We start from the raw sequence: 18036 nt of genomic DNA on the forward strand, positions 1-18036 counted from the left end.
CCCACTCCAGTATTCTGGTCTGGAGAATTCCATTGACTATATAGCCCATGGGGTTGCATAAAGTCAGACATGACTGAGTGACTTTCACTTTCACTTTAAGGCCTTATGGGTGACATTTCAAAGGCAAAGACAGAGACAGCTGTCACAGACTGATAGTCCCTTTCTGTCTGAATGTGGCCTCAACAGGTCAACATGTTAGACCCTTGGCCAGATCCAGAGGGACTGAGGAATATACTGCTTGTTGATGATATAACTCTGGTCAGAGGATGAAGACAGAACTTCATAAGGTGAAGTTAATAATGTTCCCATCGATTGTAAACATTAAATTCACTGAAAAGAATCCATGTGCTTTACATTTATGTTAATATGCACAATTCCAAAGAGGTAGGGAAATATGGATCTCACAAATTATTCATCAGTATATTGAAATTCAGGTGTGCTCTGCTTCTTGAAAAGACAAAATTATCTTTTGCCACATTTTGACAAAAAGGTTCCCAGCTCAGCTGTGGCTCAATAAACTTTTATTATTTTTTTGTTATTTATTTTTATTCAAAAGAATTTGTTTCCCTATCACAAAAATTAGATAAGCATACCACCAACAGCAGCAAAGTCCGTAGAGTTACATTGATGGTGGAGAGTTCACTGGGTATTCCCAATGTCCCGAAGGTCAAAAGGAGGAAAAACAGGGAAAAAAAATACTCAAAACAAATCCAAAACCCATGGTGACTTTGGGGAGAGACATTGCAGGATCTGTCTTCTCGTATTGTCGGCTGCAGATGTATTTCAGCAGGATCTAGTACAGTTTAACTTGAGCAAACCCTTCATACCAACTCTAGCACCTAATAGGGAGAAAAAAGAATCAGTATAATGAAACAGTTTTACCATATGGAAAAAGTTTAATCAGTCTTTATTACATTGTAAATAAAGAACCAAACCCAGTAATCATTTTCCAATTGCTAAAATGCCAAAGAATTTGAAGGGTTTAGACATTAATCCATTCTTACTTTCAATCTGATAGCTGCATGAACTCTTTCAACTTAGTTATCTCTATAGTTAGCTAGGGTGCCTTCGAGATAAACTACATAAAAAATAAAGATAAATGACTGACTGATGCACAGCGTGAATATGATGTTTTTAGAATATTATGTTGGTATCTTTCCACAATCATAAGAAAAATCTTAACTATTACTGTTTAGAATTTTAATCTATTTCTTGCATTAACAAGCATCTCATGGTGATCAAGGTATTCAAGACCTAAAATCCAATCTTTCCCTATTGCTTCTTCTATTTTCTAGTCAACTGTCTGGGTGTCAAGATATTTTGTTAGCTATTAGAGTAGCACCTTATCATACAAAAAAAATTGTGATATTGCTAAGACTAAAAATAAGAAAAAGCAATGATCAATTATAAAAAGAGTAGGAGAAATGGCTGCGAAAGGACACTGAATGTGAGGACAATTATGAGTACTGTCAAAAAGGATCATGTCAGATGGAGCCTGTAATTCTAGGTGGCTAAGCATTAAAGGAGCAACTTATAGCCTGCTGTGCTAAGGCTTGAGTTATACCTGTGCTGCCCTAACGCTTTTTGTCTTTACATTTGGCAAGCACGTTACTTTACATAAGAGGTCAGGGCTGCTGAACAGAAATCTTAGATTTATCACTGAGATTCTATAAGTATGTATGTAGCATTGAGCTTTGGCCCAGTTGCCTCAAAAGCCAAACATGTAGAAGAATAAAGTACAGCTTTTTCAACACAAGCCTTGCCATGAGAATAAAGAAAAACTGAGAGACTACAGAATCACTTAAAATGGAGATTCTAAGATCTTCTATCATATTGTATGAGGCTTCCATCACATAGCACTGGCTTTGTCCATGACTCTCTAACAAGGTTTCCCAAATAAAAGAAACCAGATATATAAAAAGAAGTATAGCACGTAAATTAATCTGACCAGCTAATAGTGCTGTTCTGCTTTGCATTTGCTCCTTTCATCTCTGTAGGACAGTGTGTGAGGCTTGGATTTGCTCTCTTGATTACTGGGTCATTCTCCACTCAGGATGAATGGAAGGAAGCCATGGCAAAATTAATGTTAAGTGGCAGAGAAATAGATACATCTTATTTTAAAAAATGCATTCTGATACTTCTATATCAGCAGAGAATATGTGGAAAGAACTGGTACCCACAGTCAAACCCATGTAGTAAAAACCCTCTCCAAGACGATGTTTTGCTTAAAAGCTCACTGCTTAGCTCAGGATTTATCTATCCAATGTACTCTGCCTAAGTGCTGAGCATCCCTGGTGTAATTAGATAAATTTTTTTATTTCCTTGAACCCCTAACTACCAAGAAAAGTATCTGGAATACTATATCTGAATTTGGGAATGAGACTGTGAATGAAGAGACTAAATCAAAGTTTTCAGGTTATACCAATAGCATGATCACATGACCAGTCAACTTTCAACAGAAAGGTAGAATTCCTTTTCTTCCTCTAGCAACTGAGGAAAAATCTGTTTGTCAAGATAAAGGAAGAAAAACATGAGGGAGAAGAATACAGTAAGAGTTAAAGACATTTTGAAATTTGCTAAGTGTCTAAGCATCTGTTGCTGTATCTTGGATCCTGTCCCCTGAACACCCAGAGGGATAGCTGCACTGGCGTAACAGAAGCTGAATGGTGAATGGCCCATGGTGAGTGCTGAATAGTCTTCATCTGGTTGTCATTCTGACCGCCTTTCAGACCCTTCAGCATTTGTATAACCTCTAACAAGTACCATCATCTTCTCCAAAGCTGCAAGCTACCTATTCTTTTCCCCTTCAATCAAAGCCATTTCCAAGCAGATAGAGACTCATGATTTGGCATGCTCTCTAAGGCTTAGTACAACTCTATATTTCCACGTTATAGTTATAGTCTGCTATAGCCTAAAAATGGAGATGTATAAAATAGCTTACCTTAATTGTACCCTGACTGTTAGCAGCAATCAGCACATTGGACTCCTAGAAAAGAACAAGAACTTTTAGAGTACAGAGAAGGATTTCCTGCAGGGCAGCCCAGGAGAATAATTTCCTCTTCATCCTTCTTTCTTTCACTTTACCCAAAGAAACCAATACAATCTAAACTGGAGAACCAACTTTAACATGCTTTTAACTATGAATTATAAATTCAAAATCCCATATTTTGAGGATTAGATTTAATAAAAAAAAATACAGTTGGAAGCAGCGTAGGAAACTTTCAAATGTAAAGAAAAGTAAAAGAGAAACAGACTGCCATTAGGAGGAAAGCCAAGAGAAACAAAGACTGAAGCAAAGCACAAATAATAACCTGAGAAAAGCAAAGCACACAATTCTTTCCATAGACAACTTCCCCTTCATTCATTTTATCCCTTAAGAAACCAGTAATTGGTATACATCTCTATGTATAGCTATTTGGTATTAGGAAAACAAAATAAAACAGAATGTGAATATTCATCTGGAGACAGATGGCTATCTTTCTTTTCAACTATTTTATCTCTCACTATATGCATTTTAAAAACCTTGGTGATTACTTCAAATAGAATGCATGCGGCAACACATTGTTTAAATATTCTAAGCCTTAAGAAAAAAAAAACCAACTATTTCTCTGGAAAGCAGAAAGGATGGAAAAGGAAATAGACAAGACTGAGTTTACCAGAGAGAATCTCACTGAGTAGGAAGAGCTGGGACATGCCTTCTGTTGTAAAGAGTCTAATAGGCTTTGAGCTTTGGAGTGTATACAGGTCTTTTTGTTTTTCAGAGGAGACAGTCAGAAAGAAGTAAACAGATTCAAAACTGCCATAGAGGCCATTTGACCGATGTGAAGTCCAAGTCCAAATAACAGCTCTCAGAAACAGATAAAGTGGTCAAACTTCACTGAAGGATGGGATCTGCCTGAATATCCTACAGGTGTCATCAGAAAGTGATGAAAAGAAAGAACACTTTTGATTTGTATTCTGGGAAAGTTATTGCAACCGATCTTGAGTTAAACCTTAGTTTCTTTGATGCAAAGCATCTGTGCTCTACAAACGTCTATATTTCTATCATTTAACTTTCTCTTGGATTGAAAGTAAAGTTACCTTTGAAAACTGTTCACCTTGCTGCTATTGGTGTAGGAGGAAAAAAATTATCTCTTCTGCTAATCCCAAATTTGGGGGATCAGGCTATTTCTTGGATGCAGTCAGTGGTGACAGAATCAATGGTCAGTGGTATCAAGAAGGAATAAAGAGGACTTCCCTTGGATAGGAATCCGCCTGCCAACGCAGGGGACGTGGGTTCAATGCCCGGTCCAGCAAGATTTCACATACCTCAGGGCAACTAAGCCCATGAGCCACAACTCCTGAGCCCACATGCTGCAGCTACTGAGCCCTGTGCCCCTAGAGCCTGTGGTACGCAGCAAGAGAAGCCACAGCAACGAGAAGCCAACACGCGACAACTAGAGCACAGTCCCCACGTGCCGTAACTAGAGAAAGCCTGAGCAGCACTGAAGACCCAGCACAGCCAAATATAAAAAAAATAAGACATAAAAAGGAAGGACTAAAGACACGCTTTTTCTGGAAGTGGGCATGGGAATTGCTGATGATAGGGTTTGGAACACAGAACCCTCAAATATGGCACGTGGGCATATTGGATATTTCAAACTAAAGGATTTCAAGAAAATGGCAGAAGCAGGAAGGTTACTCTGCCCTTCCACACCTCCTTCCCTTTCCCCCTAAAACAAAATTCTCATGTGGGAAGTGTCCTCCCTATACCAAGTAAAGGAACATCCTTATCTCCAACAACAAAGGAACGCTAAGAACAATCCGAGTTTCCTGCGGCTTACTGCTCCTGAGTACAATTACCTCATACTCCCTAACCTGTCACATTGCTTCATGACCCCTCACTCTTCAAAACACGGCAGAGAATACACAGGTCTACTTCCCTGGGTCTTCATTTCCTAATGGAGGCTTTCATGTCATGTAAAACATACTAAATAAATCTATATGCTTTCCTCCTGTTAACTTGTCTGTCAGAATTTAAAGACCCAGTTCAAGGACCCTAAGAGAGTAATGAAAAACTTCTTCCTTCCCTGTTGTTCAGTTGATAAGTTGTGTCTGACTCTTTATGACCCCATGGACTGCAGCACGCCAGGCTTCCCTGTCCTTCGTCATCTCCTGGAGTTTGCTCAAATTCATGTCCATTGAGTCGGTGATGCTATCTAACCATCTCATCCTCTGTCACCCCCTTCTCCTCCTGCCCTCAATCTTTCTCAGCATCAGGGTCTTTTCCAATGAATTGGCTCTTCACATCAGGTGGCCAAAGGACTGGAGCTTGGGCTTATTTCCTAGCTGAGCTTTTCCCTTAAATCAGCATATGAGAGTTGGACCATAAAGAAAGCTGAGTGCTGAAGAATTGATGCTTTTGAACTGTGGTGTTAGAGAAGACTCCTGGGAGTCCCTTGGACTGCAAGGAGATCCAACCAGTCAATCCTAAAGGAAATCAGTCCTGAATATTCACTGGAAGGACTGATGCTGAAGCTCCAATCATTTGGTCACCTGATGTGAAGAACTGACTCATTGGAAAAGACCCTGAGGCTGGGAAAGATTGAAAGCAGGAAGAGAAGAGAACAACAGAGGATGAGGTGGTTGAATGGCATCACCGAATGAATGGACATGAGTTTGAGCAAGCTCCAGGAGTTGGTGATGCACAGGGAAGCCTGGAGTGCTGCAGTACATGGGGTGACAAAGAGTTGGACATGACTGAGTGACTGAACTGAACTGAACAGCACATATATTCTTGAAAACAGTAACGTAGGAAAATAGCATTCACTATCAGAATTAGTTTCAATATCCACTTTGGGGAATTATGGGCTATCACTGGGACTGAATGTGCACAGAGTTAATACATCCATATGGGGGGGTGGTTGCGATAGAGGGTATTCCCAAATCCCTCTTATTTATCTACTCTTTTAGTAAACTAAGTTCAGAAATTGGCTGGAGTGAGTTTTAGGCATCTTTAGGGAATACAATAAGTCACTGTGAGCTTCTCAAGAGGCGGAATTTCTGTATGTGCAGCAGATAACAACAAAAAGAGGCACTGTGGTATAATGCGATTTCTTCCGAGCAAGAACTTTAAACAAGCTGCTTAAAGCTAGATGCGGCAGTCACCAAGAATTGCTCCCTCTGCTATGGGAACACACAACATCAGGATAATGAAAAGTTTATGGCCCAAAGCTACCTCTCTTTCTGCCATTTTGGTTTGAGTCATCTTCCAATACAGAAGAAAGTAGAAAAACCTGGTGGAGATGAAGACTCATCCTGAGGGGAATCCACCTCAGCCAGTTACAGAGATTATTAATTACACAACATAAATTTGTAATTCTCCAAAGGTTGGAAGAATCTCTGAAAATACACGGTATATTACCATACAGTATGAAATTGTATGTTCAATATAAGAAAGTTAACTTGAAACACTTTTTCCTGTGGAGACAGATGAAATATCTCATTTACAAATAAGCTAACACAGAGAGTGATTCCCCAGTTGGAACTATCTTTCAGGACTAATATATAGGTAACTGAGTCCTAAGAACTTTTAGAAACACTCAAAATTATTAAACATGACAAAAAATAAAAGAAATATAACAGGTTCACTTCTCACTATGCCCCTCCCTCCAAAGCAAACAAATGCATTAAAAAGGGATTTAGGATTAAACTGTCTTTTAGAAAGGCAGATATTAGCTTAAGATAAATGAATTTTTACATGCAAAAGAAAAATAAAACCAGGTAAAACCTCTTCAGCATAGAGGTACAGAGGTAATAAGTACAAGGTTATTACCATAGCTTTTGAGTAATTCTTGTTTGCATTTTGAATGACTAGTAATTCTTGGCTGTAGCCTGCCAGAGCGCTAATGTAAATAAATAAGTTCTGGCTCAATGTGTTATTTTTACTCGCTAAATAAAATAAAAATGCCAGTCACTAGTTCTCATTATTTTCTCCCTCTTAAAAACTGGCAGTTTTCCTACAAAGACTTCCTCAAGGTTAAGACAATAATGCTCCTACTATTTTCTTCTTAAGATAAAGAGATTAAAAAAGACAATGGAAAAATCAGCAGCAAGTCTTTTACAAAAGTAGAAGACAAATACATAAGCATATACCAACTTACTGAGAAAGCCGGAGATAGATACCACAGTAACTTACACTGAAACAAAACTAGCGTCGTTTCTTCTTTGCCAGCTTGCCTATGAAAGAGCTACCGTAGCTACTACATTAAAATCCTGAGCAAGTTGAGAATTGACAATTACTCATTTAGCTTGAAACTGGAGGATATAGTCCTAGAGATAGTCATAATTGATTTTAAATGTGAAGTTGCTTCACTGGATGTATAAATATGTGATTAAGAAACTTCTATTTCTGGCTGGTAACAGAATGAATGGAATGGATTTGCCCTCCTACCGTAAACAGGTAGAAAACTGAACAAAATATAAAAGACAGCACCGGACAACAGGCAGAACAGGACTGTGATTACAAGAGGAGAAACAAAAAAGGTCATCCTACAGTCACCTCAGCTTCCTGTCTGGAGGCCTTTTCTGGACCACAGAGCAAGGGAGGGGGATCCAAACAGAACAGAGAGGAATCTGCGAAGACCGCAGCAGGTAAGGTGAGGAGGCAGAGGTGTAAGCACGGGGTGTCTGTGGAACAGCTGGAATTTGTAGGGCACAGTACCACAGAGGAGAAAGCTACTTAAAAGTACAGTTCCAGGAATCTGTATTGGGGTGCCCTTGACTGTACATCAGAATAACACACCGTGCGCTCATAGGGTGAAACTACACAAAGCCAGAAAAATAACAATGAAAAGGGAAAGTACAACCAGTGAGAATATAAAACATTATCAAATGCTAGAATTCACACAGGGTTAGGAGATGTCGGGGTTTAGACAAACCAGAGTGAAGATAACATTCAATGCCCCCATTTAATAGAGTCCTCAGAGGGTCAGGCCTTATCAGCAGGCCTAACCTAGCCTGAAAACAAATGTTCCTCTAGACCAGGAATTAGCAAACTGATCCTACAGACTAAACCCAGCCCAACCTCCCTGCGTTTTAAGCTTCACTTTTAGTAGAACCCAGCCACAGGCATCAGTTTACAATTGACTCTGGTTCCACATCTGTGGATTTAACCAACAGTGGATCAGAAATATTTTGGGGAAAAAAAATCTAGATACTTCCAAAATGCTAAAGTGAATTTGCTATTTGTGGCAACATTTGATTTACAACTATTTACAAAGCATTTACATTGTATGAGATATTATAAATAATACAGAGATGACAAAGTATAAAGGAGGATGTGCTAGATTACATGTAAATACTACGCCATTTTATACAAAGACTTGAGTGTCTATGGATTTTGGTATCTGTTGGAGGTCTTGGAAGCAGTCTCCTGTGAATACCAAGGATTGTAGGTAAGTACTGTCTATAGCTGTTTCTGCACTATAGTAGCAGAATTGAGGAACTGCAACAGAGACCATATGGCCTGTAAAGGCTAGAATATTTGTGATGTGGTCCGTTAAGAAAGAGTTTTGCTAACTGCTACTTTAGTTATCCTAATAAAGTTTAAAAACCAAGCGTCAAAAGAATCAACTCTGTCTCCAAAAACTCAACTTTCTGTCAAAACAAACTTTAATACTCTTAAAAGAATTAAACAAAATCTAGACACTCAACAATAAAGCATTCACAATATATAGCATTTTAGAGGCAAAAATAAGCATGAAAAAAATTTCAATGAGTAGAACCAGATGTAGAAATGAAAATATAATAGAAGTGAAAAATGAAGACTTTAAAGTAAGTATGCTGCTGCTGCTGCTATTTATAATTATATTCAAACATGTAAAGGAAACAATGGTTTTAATGAGAAAAGAAATGGAAGATATAAAAATCAAATGGAATTTCTTCACTTGAAAAGGATAGTATCCAAAATGAAAAATTAATTGGATGGGTATGACAATAGATAAGACAGTGAAGAATAAAGTAACAATAAATGTGGCAACACAGGAAAAAAAAAATCAAAACTGACACAAAAGCTGGAAAGAAAGAAATAAAAAAAATTAGTATTTACGTAAACAATAGGACAATATGCAATCTAATAAATGTTAATTGGAATTTCAAACAAAGGAGAAGGGACAGAAAAGGTATATGAAGATATAAAACTAAAATTTTTCCAAATGTGAAAACCCATAATCTTAGAAGCTTAATATTTAAGTAGAAAAAGGTACAACACTAATATATTAAGATACACCACAAACTACTGAAAATGAGTAAGAAAGAGAAAATGTTGAAAACTGCGAGAGGAAAAACAGGACACATTGTGTAAAAGAAACAGAGTAGAGAGATCAGAAGGGGGAGCGTCCACATCCTATCAAGATTCACGCAGATCTCGCGGAGCCTCTTCCCCAAATTAAAATGCTGACAGCATTCTGACGGGTGTGAGGTGTGATGTCTCATTGTAGTTTTGATTTGCATTTCTCTAATAATGAGTAATGTTAAGCATCTTCTCACGTGTTTGTTAGCCATCTGTATGTCTTCTTTGGAGAAATGCCTGTTTAGGTCTTTTTCCCACTTTTTGATTGGGTTGTTTGTTTTTCTGGCATTGAGTTGTATGAGCTACTTGTATATATTAGAAACTAACCCTCTGTCCGTTGCTTCATTTGCTATTATTTTCTCCCATTCTTAGGGTTGTCTTTTTGCCTTGCTTATAGTTTCCTTTGCTGTGCGAAAGCATTTACGTTTAATCAGGTCAGGTCCCACTTGTTCACTTTGTTTTTATTTCCGTTACTCTAGGAGGTGGGTCATAGAGGATCCTGCTTTGATTTATGTCATCAAGTGTTCCGCCTATGTTTTCCTCTAAGAGTTTTATAGTTTCTGGTCTTACATTTAGATCTTAAATCCATTTTGAGTTTATCTTTGTGTATGGTGTTAGGAAGTGTTCTAATTTCATTCTTTTACATGTAGCTGTCTAGTTTTCCCAGCACCATTTACTAAAGAGGCTGTCTTTGCTCCATTGTACCTTCTTGCCTCCTTTGTCAAAAATAAGGTACCCATACGTTCATGGATTTATTTCTGGGCTTTCTATCTTGTTCCATTGGTCTATATTTCTGTTTTTGTGCCAGTACCATAATGTCTTGATGACGGTAGCTTTGGAGTAAAATCTGAAGTCAGAAAAGTTGATTCCTCCAGCTCCGTTCTTCTTCCGCAAGACTGCTTTGGCTATTCAGGGTCTTTTGTGTTTCCATAAAAATGGACACTGGTCAGAATGGCCATTAACAAAAAGTTTACAAACAATAAATGCTGGAGATGGTGTGGAGAAAAGGGAACACTCTTACACTGTTGGTAGGAATGTAAATTGATACAGCTACTATGGAAGATAGTATGGCAATTCCTTAAAAAACTAGGAATAAAGCCACCGTAAGACCCAGCAATCCCACTCCTAGGCATACACCCTGAAGAAACCAAAATGGAAAAGACACATTTCCCACTGTTCACTGCAGCACTATTTGCAACAGCTAGAACATGGAAGCCGCCTAGATGTCCATTGACAGATGAATGGATACAGAAGTTGTGGTGCATATACACAATAGAATATTACTCAGCCATAAAAATGAATGCATTTGAGTCAGTTCTGATGAGGTGGATGAACCTAGAACCTATTATACAGAGCGAAGTGAGTCAGAATGAGAAAGGTAAATATTGTATTCTAATGAATATATACAGACTCTAGAAAAATGGTACTGGAGAATTTATTTACAGGAGAGCAATGAAGAAACAGACATAGAGAACAGACTTATGGACACCAGGAGAGGGGAGGAAAGGGTGAGATGCATGAAGAGTAACATGGAAACTTACATTACCATATGTAAAGTAGATAGCCAATGGGAATTTGCTGTATGGCTCAGGAAACTCAAACAGGGGCTCTGTATCATCCAGAGGGGTGGGATGGCGTGGGAGATGGGAGGGAAGTTCAAAAGGAGGGGACATATGTCTACCTATGGCTGATTCATGTTGAGGTTTGGCAGAAAACAACAAAATTCTGTAAAGCAATTATCCTTCAATAAAAAAAAAATTAAAAAAAAAATGATGACAGCAAAGCCACGGGAAGACACTCTTCTTGCCTGGTAAGAGCTCAGCCAATGAGAGACAGGCACAGCTCAGCTAAGAAAAAGTCATGGATTCTTTTGTCTGCTGTAGCTCTCCCGACTTCCTTTCCCCCTCTACAAGAGTTCTCCTCTCCATTTTGCTGGAGACTTGCACATGACTTAACATAGCTGCAGACTCTGAATTGCAATTCTTTGATGATGCTGAAGAACTCATTTTTGTTGGAGAAATAGCTTTTTTATGTTAACAATTACATATAGAAGTACAAGGTCACCAACTGTCATCAGAGGTAATTTAAGCCAATAAGACATAGCTTTTTTAAGAGCATGAGGAAAAAACCTATCAACCTAGAAATATTATATAAAGAGAAAAATATTTTGACAACTAAAGCTAAGAAAGCAGCATAGATGCACTGTAAGAACTGTTTCAGGAAGTTCTTATAAAACATGAAACCTTAAAGCTAAACAAAATGATGGAGAGTGCTAGAAATGATTGATATGTGGTAAACAGAAAAGATGTTTGCTTTCTTGTTTTTTAATTTTCTTAACAGATAATCACCAATTAAAGCATAAATAATAACAATATATTATGCTATTAAAAATAGAAGCAACATGTCAGCAAAAGTATACAGGATAAAAGGGGTAGTAAAAAACAGAAGAACATTGGAATGGTCTGTGATATAAGTGGTATATCTGATAACAGATTGCGATAAGTTAAACATGAATATTGTAAACCTTAGAGAAACCACTAGAAAAGGAAAGGAAATAGTACAGCTACTAAACTACTAAAGGAGATAAAATGAATTAAAAAATAATCAATTAAAAAATGAGAAACATGGGCACAAAGAACAGATAGGCCAAACATACAACAAATAGCAAGATGGGAGACGATACCTAACTAGACTGACAAGTAAATGCAGCTGGTTTAAATACTACAATTAAAAGGCAGAGATGATAAGACTTGATAAAAGAGCAAGTTTATGTTGCCCACAAGACACACACTTTAAAGAAAGACAGATATTTTTAAAAAGAGAAAAAAAATACACTATGCAAACATTAATCATAAGAAACTTGGGATGGTTCTACTAATATCAAAAGTAGACTTCTGGGAATTTGCTGGTGGTTCAGCGGTTAAATTCAGTGCTTTCATTGCCACGGCCCACATTCAACCCCTGGTCAGGGAACTAAGATCCTGCAAGTCACAATGAACAGCCAAAAGGAGAGGGGGGGGGAAAAAAAAAGCAAAAAACCCATAGAAAGTAGACTTCAGGACATGAATATGACCAGGAATTAGAGAAACATTCTATAATTAAATAAGGGTTCACTGAAAAAAAATCCTAAATGTGACTATATAAATAAAATACAGCTTCAAGAATTGAGAACAGGTAGCTCCACACTTGAGTGTGCAGATTTCAACACTCATCTGTCAATAATTCAAAGAACAGGTGGAAAATAAAAAAAGATATATAAAAGACTTGAATACTACTATAGGAAACAAATTGAACAAATTAATATTTACATAAAATCTTAAATGGTAAAAATACACATTCTTAAGCTAACTAAAAAGTATATACCAAGACAGACCGTGAGCCCAGACTATTAAACATATCTCAGTTCATTTAGAAGAATGAAACCATGTAAGTGTGGACTCTGACCAAACAGACCTAAAGTAGAAATCAGTAACAAGATACACCTGGAATATCTGGAGATTTTTAAACACTCTTATATGACATAGGGCTCATAAAAGAAATCACAAGGAAATAAGAAGCAATATACTGAAATATACTGAAAAAGCAATATGTTAAAATTTGTGTAATACACCTACGGGCGTCCCTGGTGACTCAGTGGTAAAGAACCTGCCTACAGTGCAGGAAACGCAGGTCTAATCCCTGGATCAGGAAGATCCCCAGGAGAAGGAAATAGCAACTTGGGCTCCAGTATTCTTGACTTAGCGACCACACAACAACAAATACACCTAAAAGAGTGCTTAGACAGAATTATATCTCTTAATGCTTATATTGGTAAAGCAGAAAGTTTAATATAAATGGTGTAATAGCTTTCAGCTTAAGAAGCTAGGAAAAAAAGCAAATTACATACAACAGAAGTATAAATATGGTAGTAATAAAAAGCAGAAACCAAATAAAATAAAAAGATAAAAATGGGCAAAAATTATTAAAAACAAAAGTTAGTTCTGGAAATAAAATTGAAAAATCTCTACAAAAGGAGAGAAAGGGTTAGGGGTATCACTGGACATCCTACAGATATTTAAAGAAAAAGACAGGATGAGTAGAAAAAACTTAATGCCAATAAAGTTGACACACAATGAAATAAATGAATTATATGAAAGACAATTCAATTCCAAAATATGATAGAAGACCAAGAAAACAGAGGAAGGAACACTTCTAAATTCAGTTTAAGTCAAACAAAGCAAAAGGTATTATTAAAAAATTATAGACTGATTATCTTTATAAATAGATGTAAAAACTCTTTAAAAATTCCAGTAAAGAGAATTCAGCCATGTATAAAAAGAATAATACATCATGCCCAAGTGGTTTTAATCCAGATATTCTAGTAGGCTTAATATTTTAAGACAATGAATGTAATTAACATTTTTAACAGAAAAGAAAAATCATATAATTACAACAGACATGGAAAATGCATTCAACAGAATTCAATACATATTCATAATAAAAGCTCTCAGAAAACTAAGAATAGAAGAGAATTCCTCAAGGTGATAAGGAATACCTATGAAAATCTTCCAGCTAATGTCATACTTAATGGTGAAATGTTGAACTAATTCTCAGCCTGAGAGCAGAGGCAGGATGCTTGCTATCACCACTTGTATCTAACCCTGTATCAAAGGTCCTACCCAATAGGCAATAGTCAAAGAAAAGAAAGAAAAAGTATACATATCAGAAATAAAGAAGTAAAGCTGTCTTTACTTGTAAATGACAGGGCTGCCTATGTAGAAAGTCTTTAAAAATCTTTAAAACAGCTGCTAGAACAGCTAGCATTTTGACCTAGTAGGGCTAACAGATCCAAGGTCATTATATTAAAATTTATTTCTATAAACCAGCAATGAATACTTAGCAAAGGGATTTTTCTAAAAATATCACTTATAATAACTGCTTGCTGCTGCTGCTGCTAAGTCACTTCAGTCGTGTCCGACTCTGTGCGACCCCATGGATGGCAACCCACCGGGCTCCGCTGTCCCTGGGATTCTCCAGGCAAGAACACTAGAGTGGGCTGCCATTTCCTTCTCCAATGCATGAAAGTGAAAAGTGAAAGTGAAGTCGTTCAGTCGTGTCTGACTCTTAGCGACCCCATGGACTGCAGCCCACCAGGCTCCTCTGTCCATGGGATTCTCCAGGCAAGAGTACTGGAGTGGGGTGCCATTGCCTTCTCCGATAATAACTGCTTAGAGATGACCAAAATATATGTAAGATCTACATGTTGAAAATTAGAAACTAACACAGAGAGATATTAAGGAACACCTAAATAAACTGTCAGAGATACCATGTTCATGGAGAGAGACTCCCATAAAATAAGGATGGATTTATGTGCAAGTCTTGGCACACAGGATGATGAACAATTTCTTTTTAACCTGAAGACATAGGTCCCTATTAAACAAAATCAGAATATATCCCTTTCCTTATTTAGTCTCCAAATGTTAAGCATGTTAAACGGATTTCTCCTTCTCTCAGAATAATAATTTTGCAGAAAAAATAGAAGATTTATATTAATAAATCAAATATTTAAACCAAGTAAAAAAAGTTCCTATTAAAACTTGACCAAGAAGAAATAGAAAACATGAATCATCCTGTAATGTAAAACAGGCACTACATTAAAAAAAAAAAAAGAAAACTGAATCAACTGTCTAAAATTTTTTCTACCTCAGGTGCATGAGTTCACCTACAAGTTCATTCAAATATTCAAGAAAGGAGCAATTCCAATTTTACACATTTTTTCCCACAGGAAAGGAACACTCCTTAACTTGTATTATGAAGCTAATGTAACTATGGAAAGAAATGCAAAAAGCAAAATGGCTGTCTGAGGAGGCCTTACAAACAAGCTGTGAAAAGGAGAGAGGCAAAAAGCAAAGGAGAAAAGGAAAGATATAAGCATCTGAATGCAGAGTCCCAAAGAATAGCAAGAAGAGATAAGAAAGCCTTCCTCAGCAAAGAAATGCAAAGAAATAAAGGAAAACAACAGAATGGGAAAGACTAGAGATCTCTTCAAGAAAATTAGAGATACCAAGGGAACATTTCATGCAAAGATGAGCTTGATAAAGGACAGAAATGGTATGGACCTAACAGTAGCAGAAGATATTAAGAAGAGGTGGCAAAAATACACAGAATAACTGTACAAAAAAGATCTTCACGACCCGGATAATCACGATGGTGTGATCACTCATCTAGAGCCAGACATCCTGGAATGTGAAGTCAAGTAGGCCTTAGAAAGCATCACTATGAACAAAACTGGTGGAGGTGATGGAATCCTGGTTGAGCTATTTCAAATCCTGAAAGATGATGCTGTGAAAGTGCTGCACTCAATATGCCAGCAAATTTGGAAAACTCAGCAGTGGCCACAGGACTGGAAAAGGTCAGTTTTCATTCCAATCCCAAAGAAAGGCAATGCCAAAGAATGCTCAAACTCCCGCACAGTTGCACTCATCTCACACACTAGTAAAGTAATGCTCAAAACACTCCAAGCCAGGCTTCAGCAATATGTGAACCATGAACTTCCAGATGTTCAAGCTGGTTTCAGAAAAGACAGAGGAACCAGAGATCAAAGCCAACATCCGCTGGATCATCGAAAAAGCAAGAGAGTTCCAGAAAAACATCTATTTCTGCTTTATTGACTATGTCAAAGCCTTTGACTGTGTGGACCACAATAAACTGGAAAATTCTGAGAGAGATGGGAATACCAGACCACCTGACCTGCCTCTTGAGAAACCTACATGCAGGTCAGGAAGCAACAGTCAGAAGTGGACATGGAACAACAGACTGGTTCCGAATAGGAAAAGGAGTACGTCAAGGCTGTATATTGTCACCCTGCTTATTTAACTTCTATGCAGAGTATATCATGAGAAATGCTGGGTTGGAAGAATTGATGCTTTTGAACTGTGGTGTTGGAGAAGACTCTTGAGAGTCTCTTGGACTGCAAGGAGATCCAACCAGTCCATTCTAAAGGAGATCAGTCCTGGGTGTTCTTTGGAAGGAATGATGCTAGAGCTGAAACTCCAATACTTTGCCATCTCATGTGAAGAGTTGACTCATCGGAAAAGACTCTGATGCCGGGAGGGATTGGGGGCAGGAGGAGAAGGGGACGACAGAGGATAAGATGGCTGGATGACATCACTGACTTGATGGACATGAGTCTGAGTGAACTCCGGGAGTTGGTGATGGACAGGGAGGCCTGTCGTGCTGTAATTCATGGGGTTGCCAAGAGTCGGACATGACTGAGTGACTGAACTGAACTGAACTGAACTGAATGACAAGAAAACTTGACAACTGAAAATGAAACTTCTTAATAAGGGTATCTACAAAAATCCTAAAGTAGAAATCATATGTAATAGTGACATAATCAAGTTTTCCCTCTGGCAAGTAACAGGATAAGGATGCCAGATATCAAAACCTCTATTTAATATTCTACTAAAGTACCTGGCCATTGGAATAAGCCTAAATGAACAAAATGTACCAAGGTACCAAAACTGGGAAGGTAGATTAAACTTTACTTGTGGATCATATTATTGTATACATAAAAAAATCCGTAACATGTAGAAGTACATAGTTAAAACTGGTAAGAGAGTCTAGCGAGTCTGCTGGATTGAGAAATGGGGACAGTAATGTGCTATTCTTTAGGCACTGTTGATTCTTTCTTAAAATAAGAAATTTGTTTACTTGAATAGGTAGAATGTGTGGTAAGAATCCAAACAAACAGTACAGAAGAAAAGAGGAAAAGTGAGTGTCTCCCACCTCTCTGTTCTGAGTAATTACTATGATTAGAAATGATTAGATGTGAAATCTTTCCAGATAAATTAGCACCATTACTGTGAAGTTCTATTGTATGGCAAAGCTTTCTTAAGATGTAAGGAAATGTGAATTTTCTATCAGCTGATTCTTTTCTTGTTTGATTTCAGGATATCAAACAACTCTACCCACAATTTGGGATCTCATGTTTGTAAAAGTGACAAACTGTACTTTATACTCAATTCTAAGTCCCCTGATCACCTCAGAGAGGTCTTTGAGCTTCTCTTATAAAATAAAGCACCTCCACAGAATTCACTTCTGAGTTCTGGGACATGTTAGTGATTGGCCTTCTGAATGAAATGGACCTAAATCTCTATCTCTAAAATCAAATTAACAAAATATGCAGGCAAATTATGCTATATAGAGTGAAAATGGCAGAGTGGAATAAACATGGACATTGTGGTCAGAAACACTTGAATTCAAAGCTCTAACATTTCCAAACTATGTCATCCTGGACAAGTTACCAAACCTCTCTGACTCTCAGTCTCTTCAAATATCAAATAAAACTAAGCTAATGAAAACTGAGCTCACAGAGGTAATGGAAGGAAAAAGCAAAGGAGAGGGGTGGAGTGGGAAGAAAACTGAGCTAAGTGAGTTGTTTTTATGACCAAATGAGACACTTAATGTATCTGGCATATAGCATACATCGTATAAGGAACTGCTTCTAAGTGAGCGAGGTTTTTTTTCCCAAAAAGAAAAGATAGTCAGAAGTGTCCAAAAATCATGAGAAAATGAAGAAATTGTTCAATAGTATGTTATTAGATTTGGGCATTAGATGGTATTGGTGAATTCTTGCTTCCCAGGTGGCTCAGTGGTAACGAATCCGCCTGCCCAAGCAGAAGACTTGGGTTTGATCTCTGGGTCAGGAAGATTCAATGGAGGAG

At 37.5% G+C, this 18036-nt stretch overlaps 1 protein-coding gene across 4 annotated transcripts in view; it reads right to left on the reverse strand.

Annotated features, from left to right (window-relative positions):
• Window positions 1–504: 504 nt before the first annotated feature.
• Window positions 505–18036, reverse strand: part of COP1 (COP1 E3 ubiquitin ligase) — a 231608-nt gene continuing 214076 nt past the window's right edge. For 3 of the 4 annotated variants that reach the window (XM_027975896.2, XM_027975897.2, XM_015099327.3), the window contains 2 exons: window positions 2942–2986; window positions 505–839 (listed from right to left, as the gene is read on the reverse strand). In XM_027975896.2, the coding sequence (XP_027831697.1) occupies window positions 822–839; window positions 2942–2986 (63 nt within the window). In that variant the 3' untranslated portion in view covers window positions 505–821. Of the gene's footprint in view, window positions 2987–18036 lie in introns of all 4 variants that reach the window. The other variant, XM_060396629.1, reaches the window with a different exon arrangement.

This window comes from Ovis aries, chromosome 12 (assembly GCF_016772045.2).
Source record: "Ovis aries strain OAR_USU_Benz2616 breed Rambouillet chromosome 12, ARS-UI_Ramb_v3.0, whole genome shotgun sequence".
NCBI classification, from domain to species: domain Eukaryota; kingdom Metazoa; phylum Chordata; class Mammalia; order Artiodactyla; family Bovidae; genus Ovis; species Ovis aries.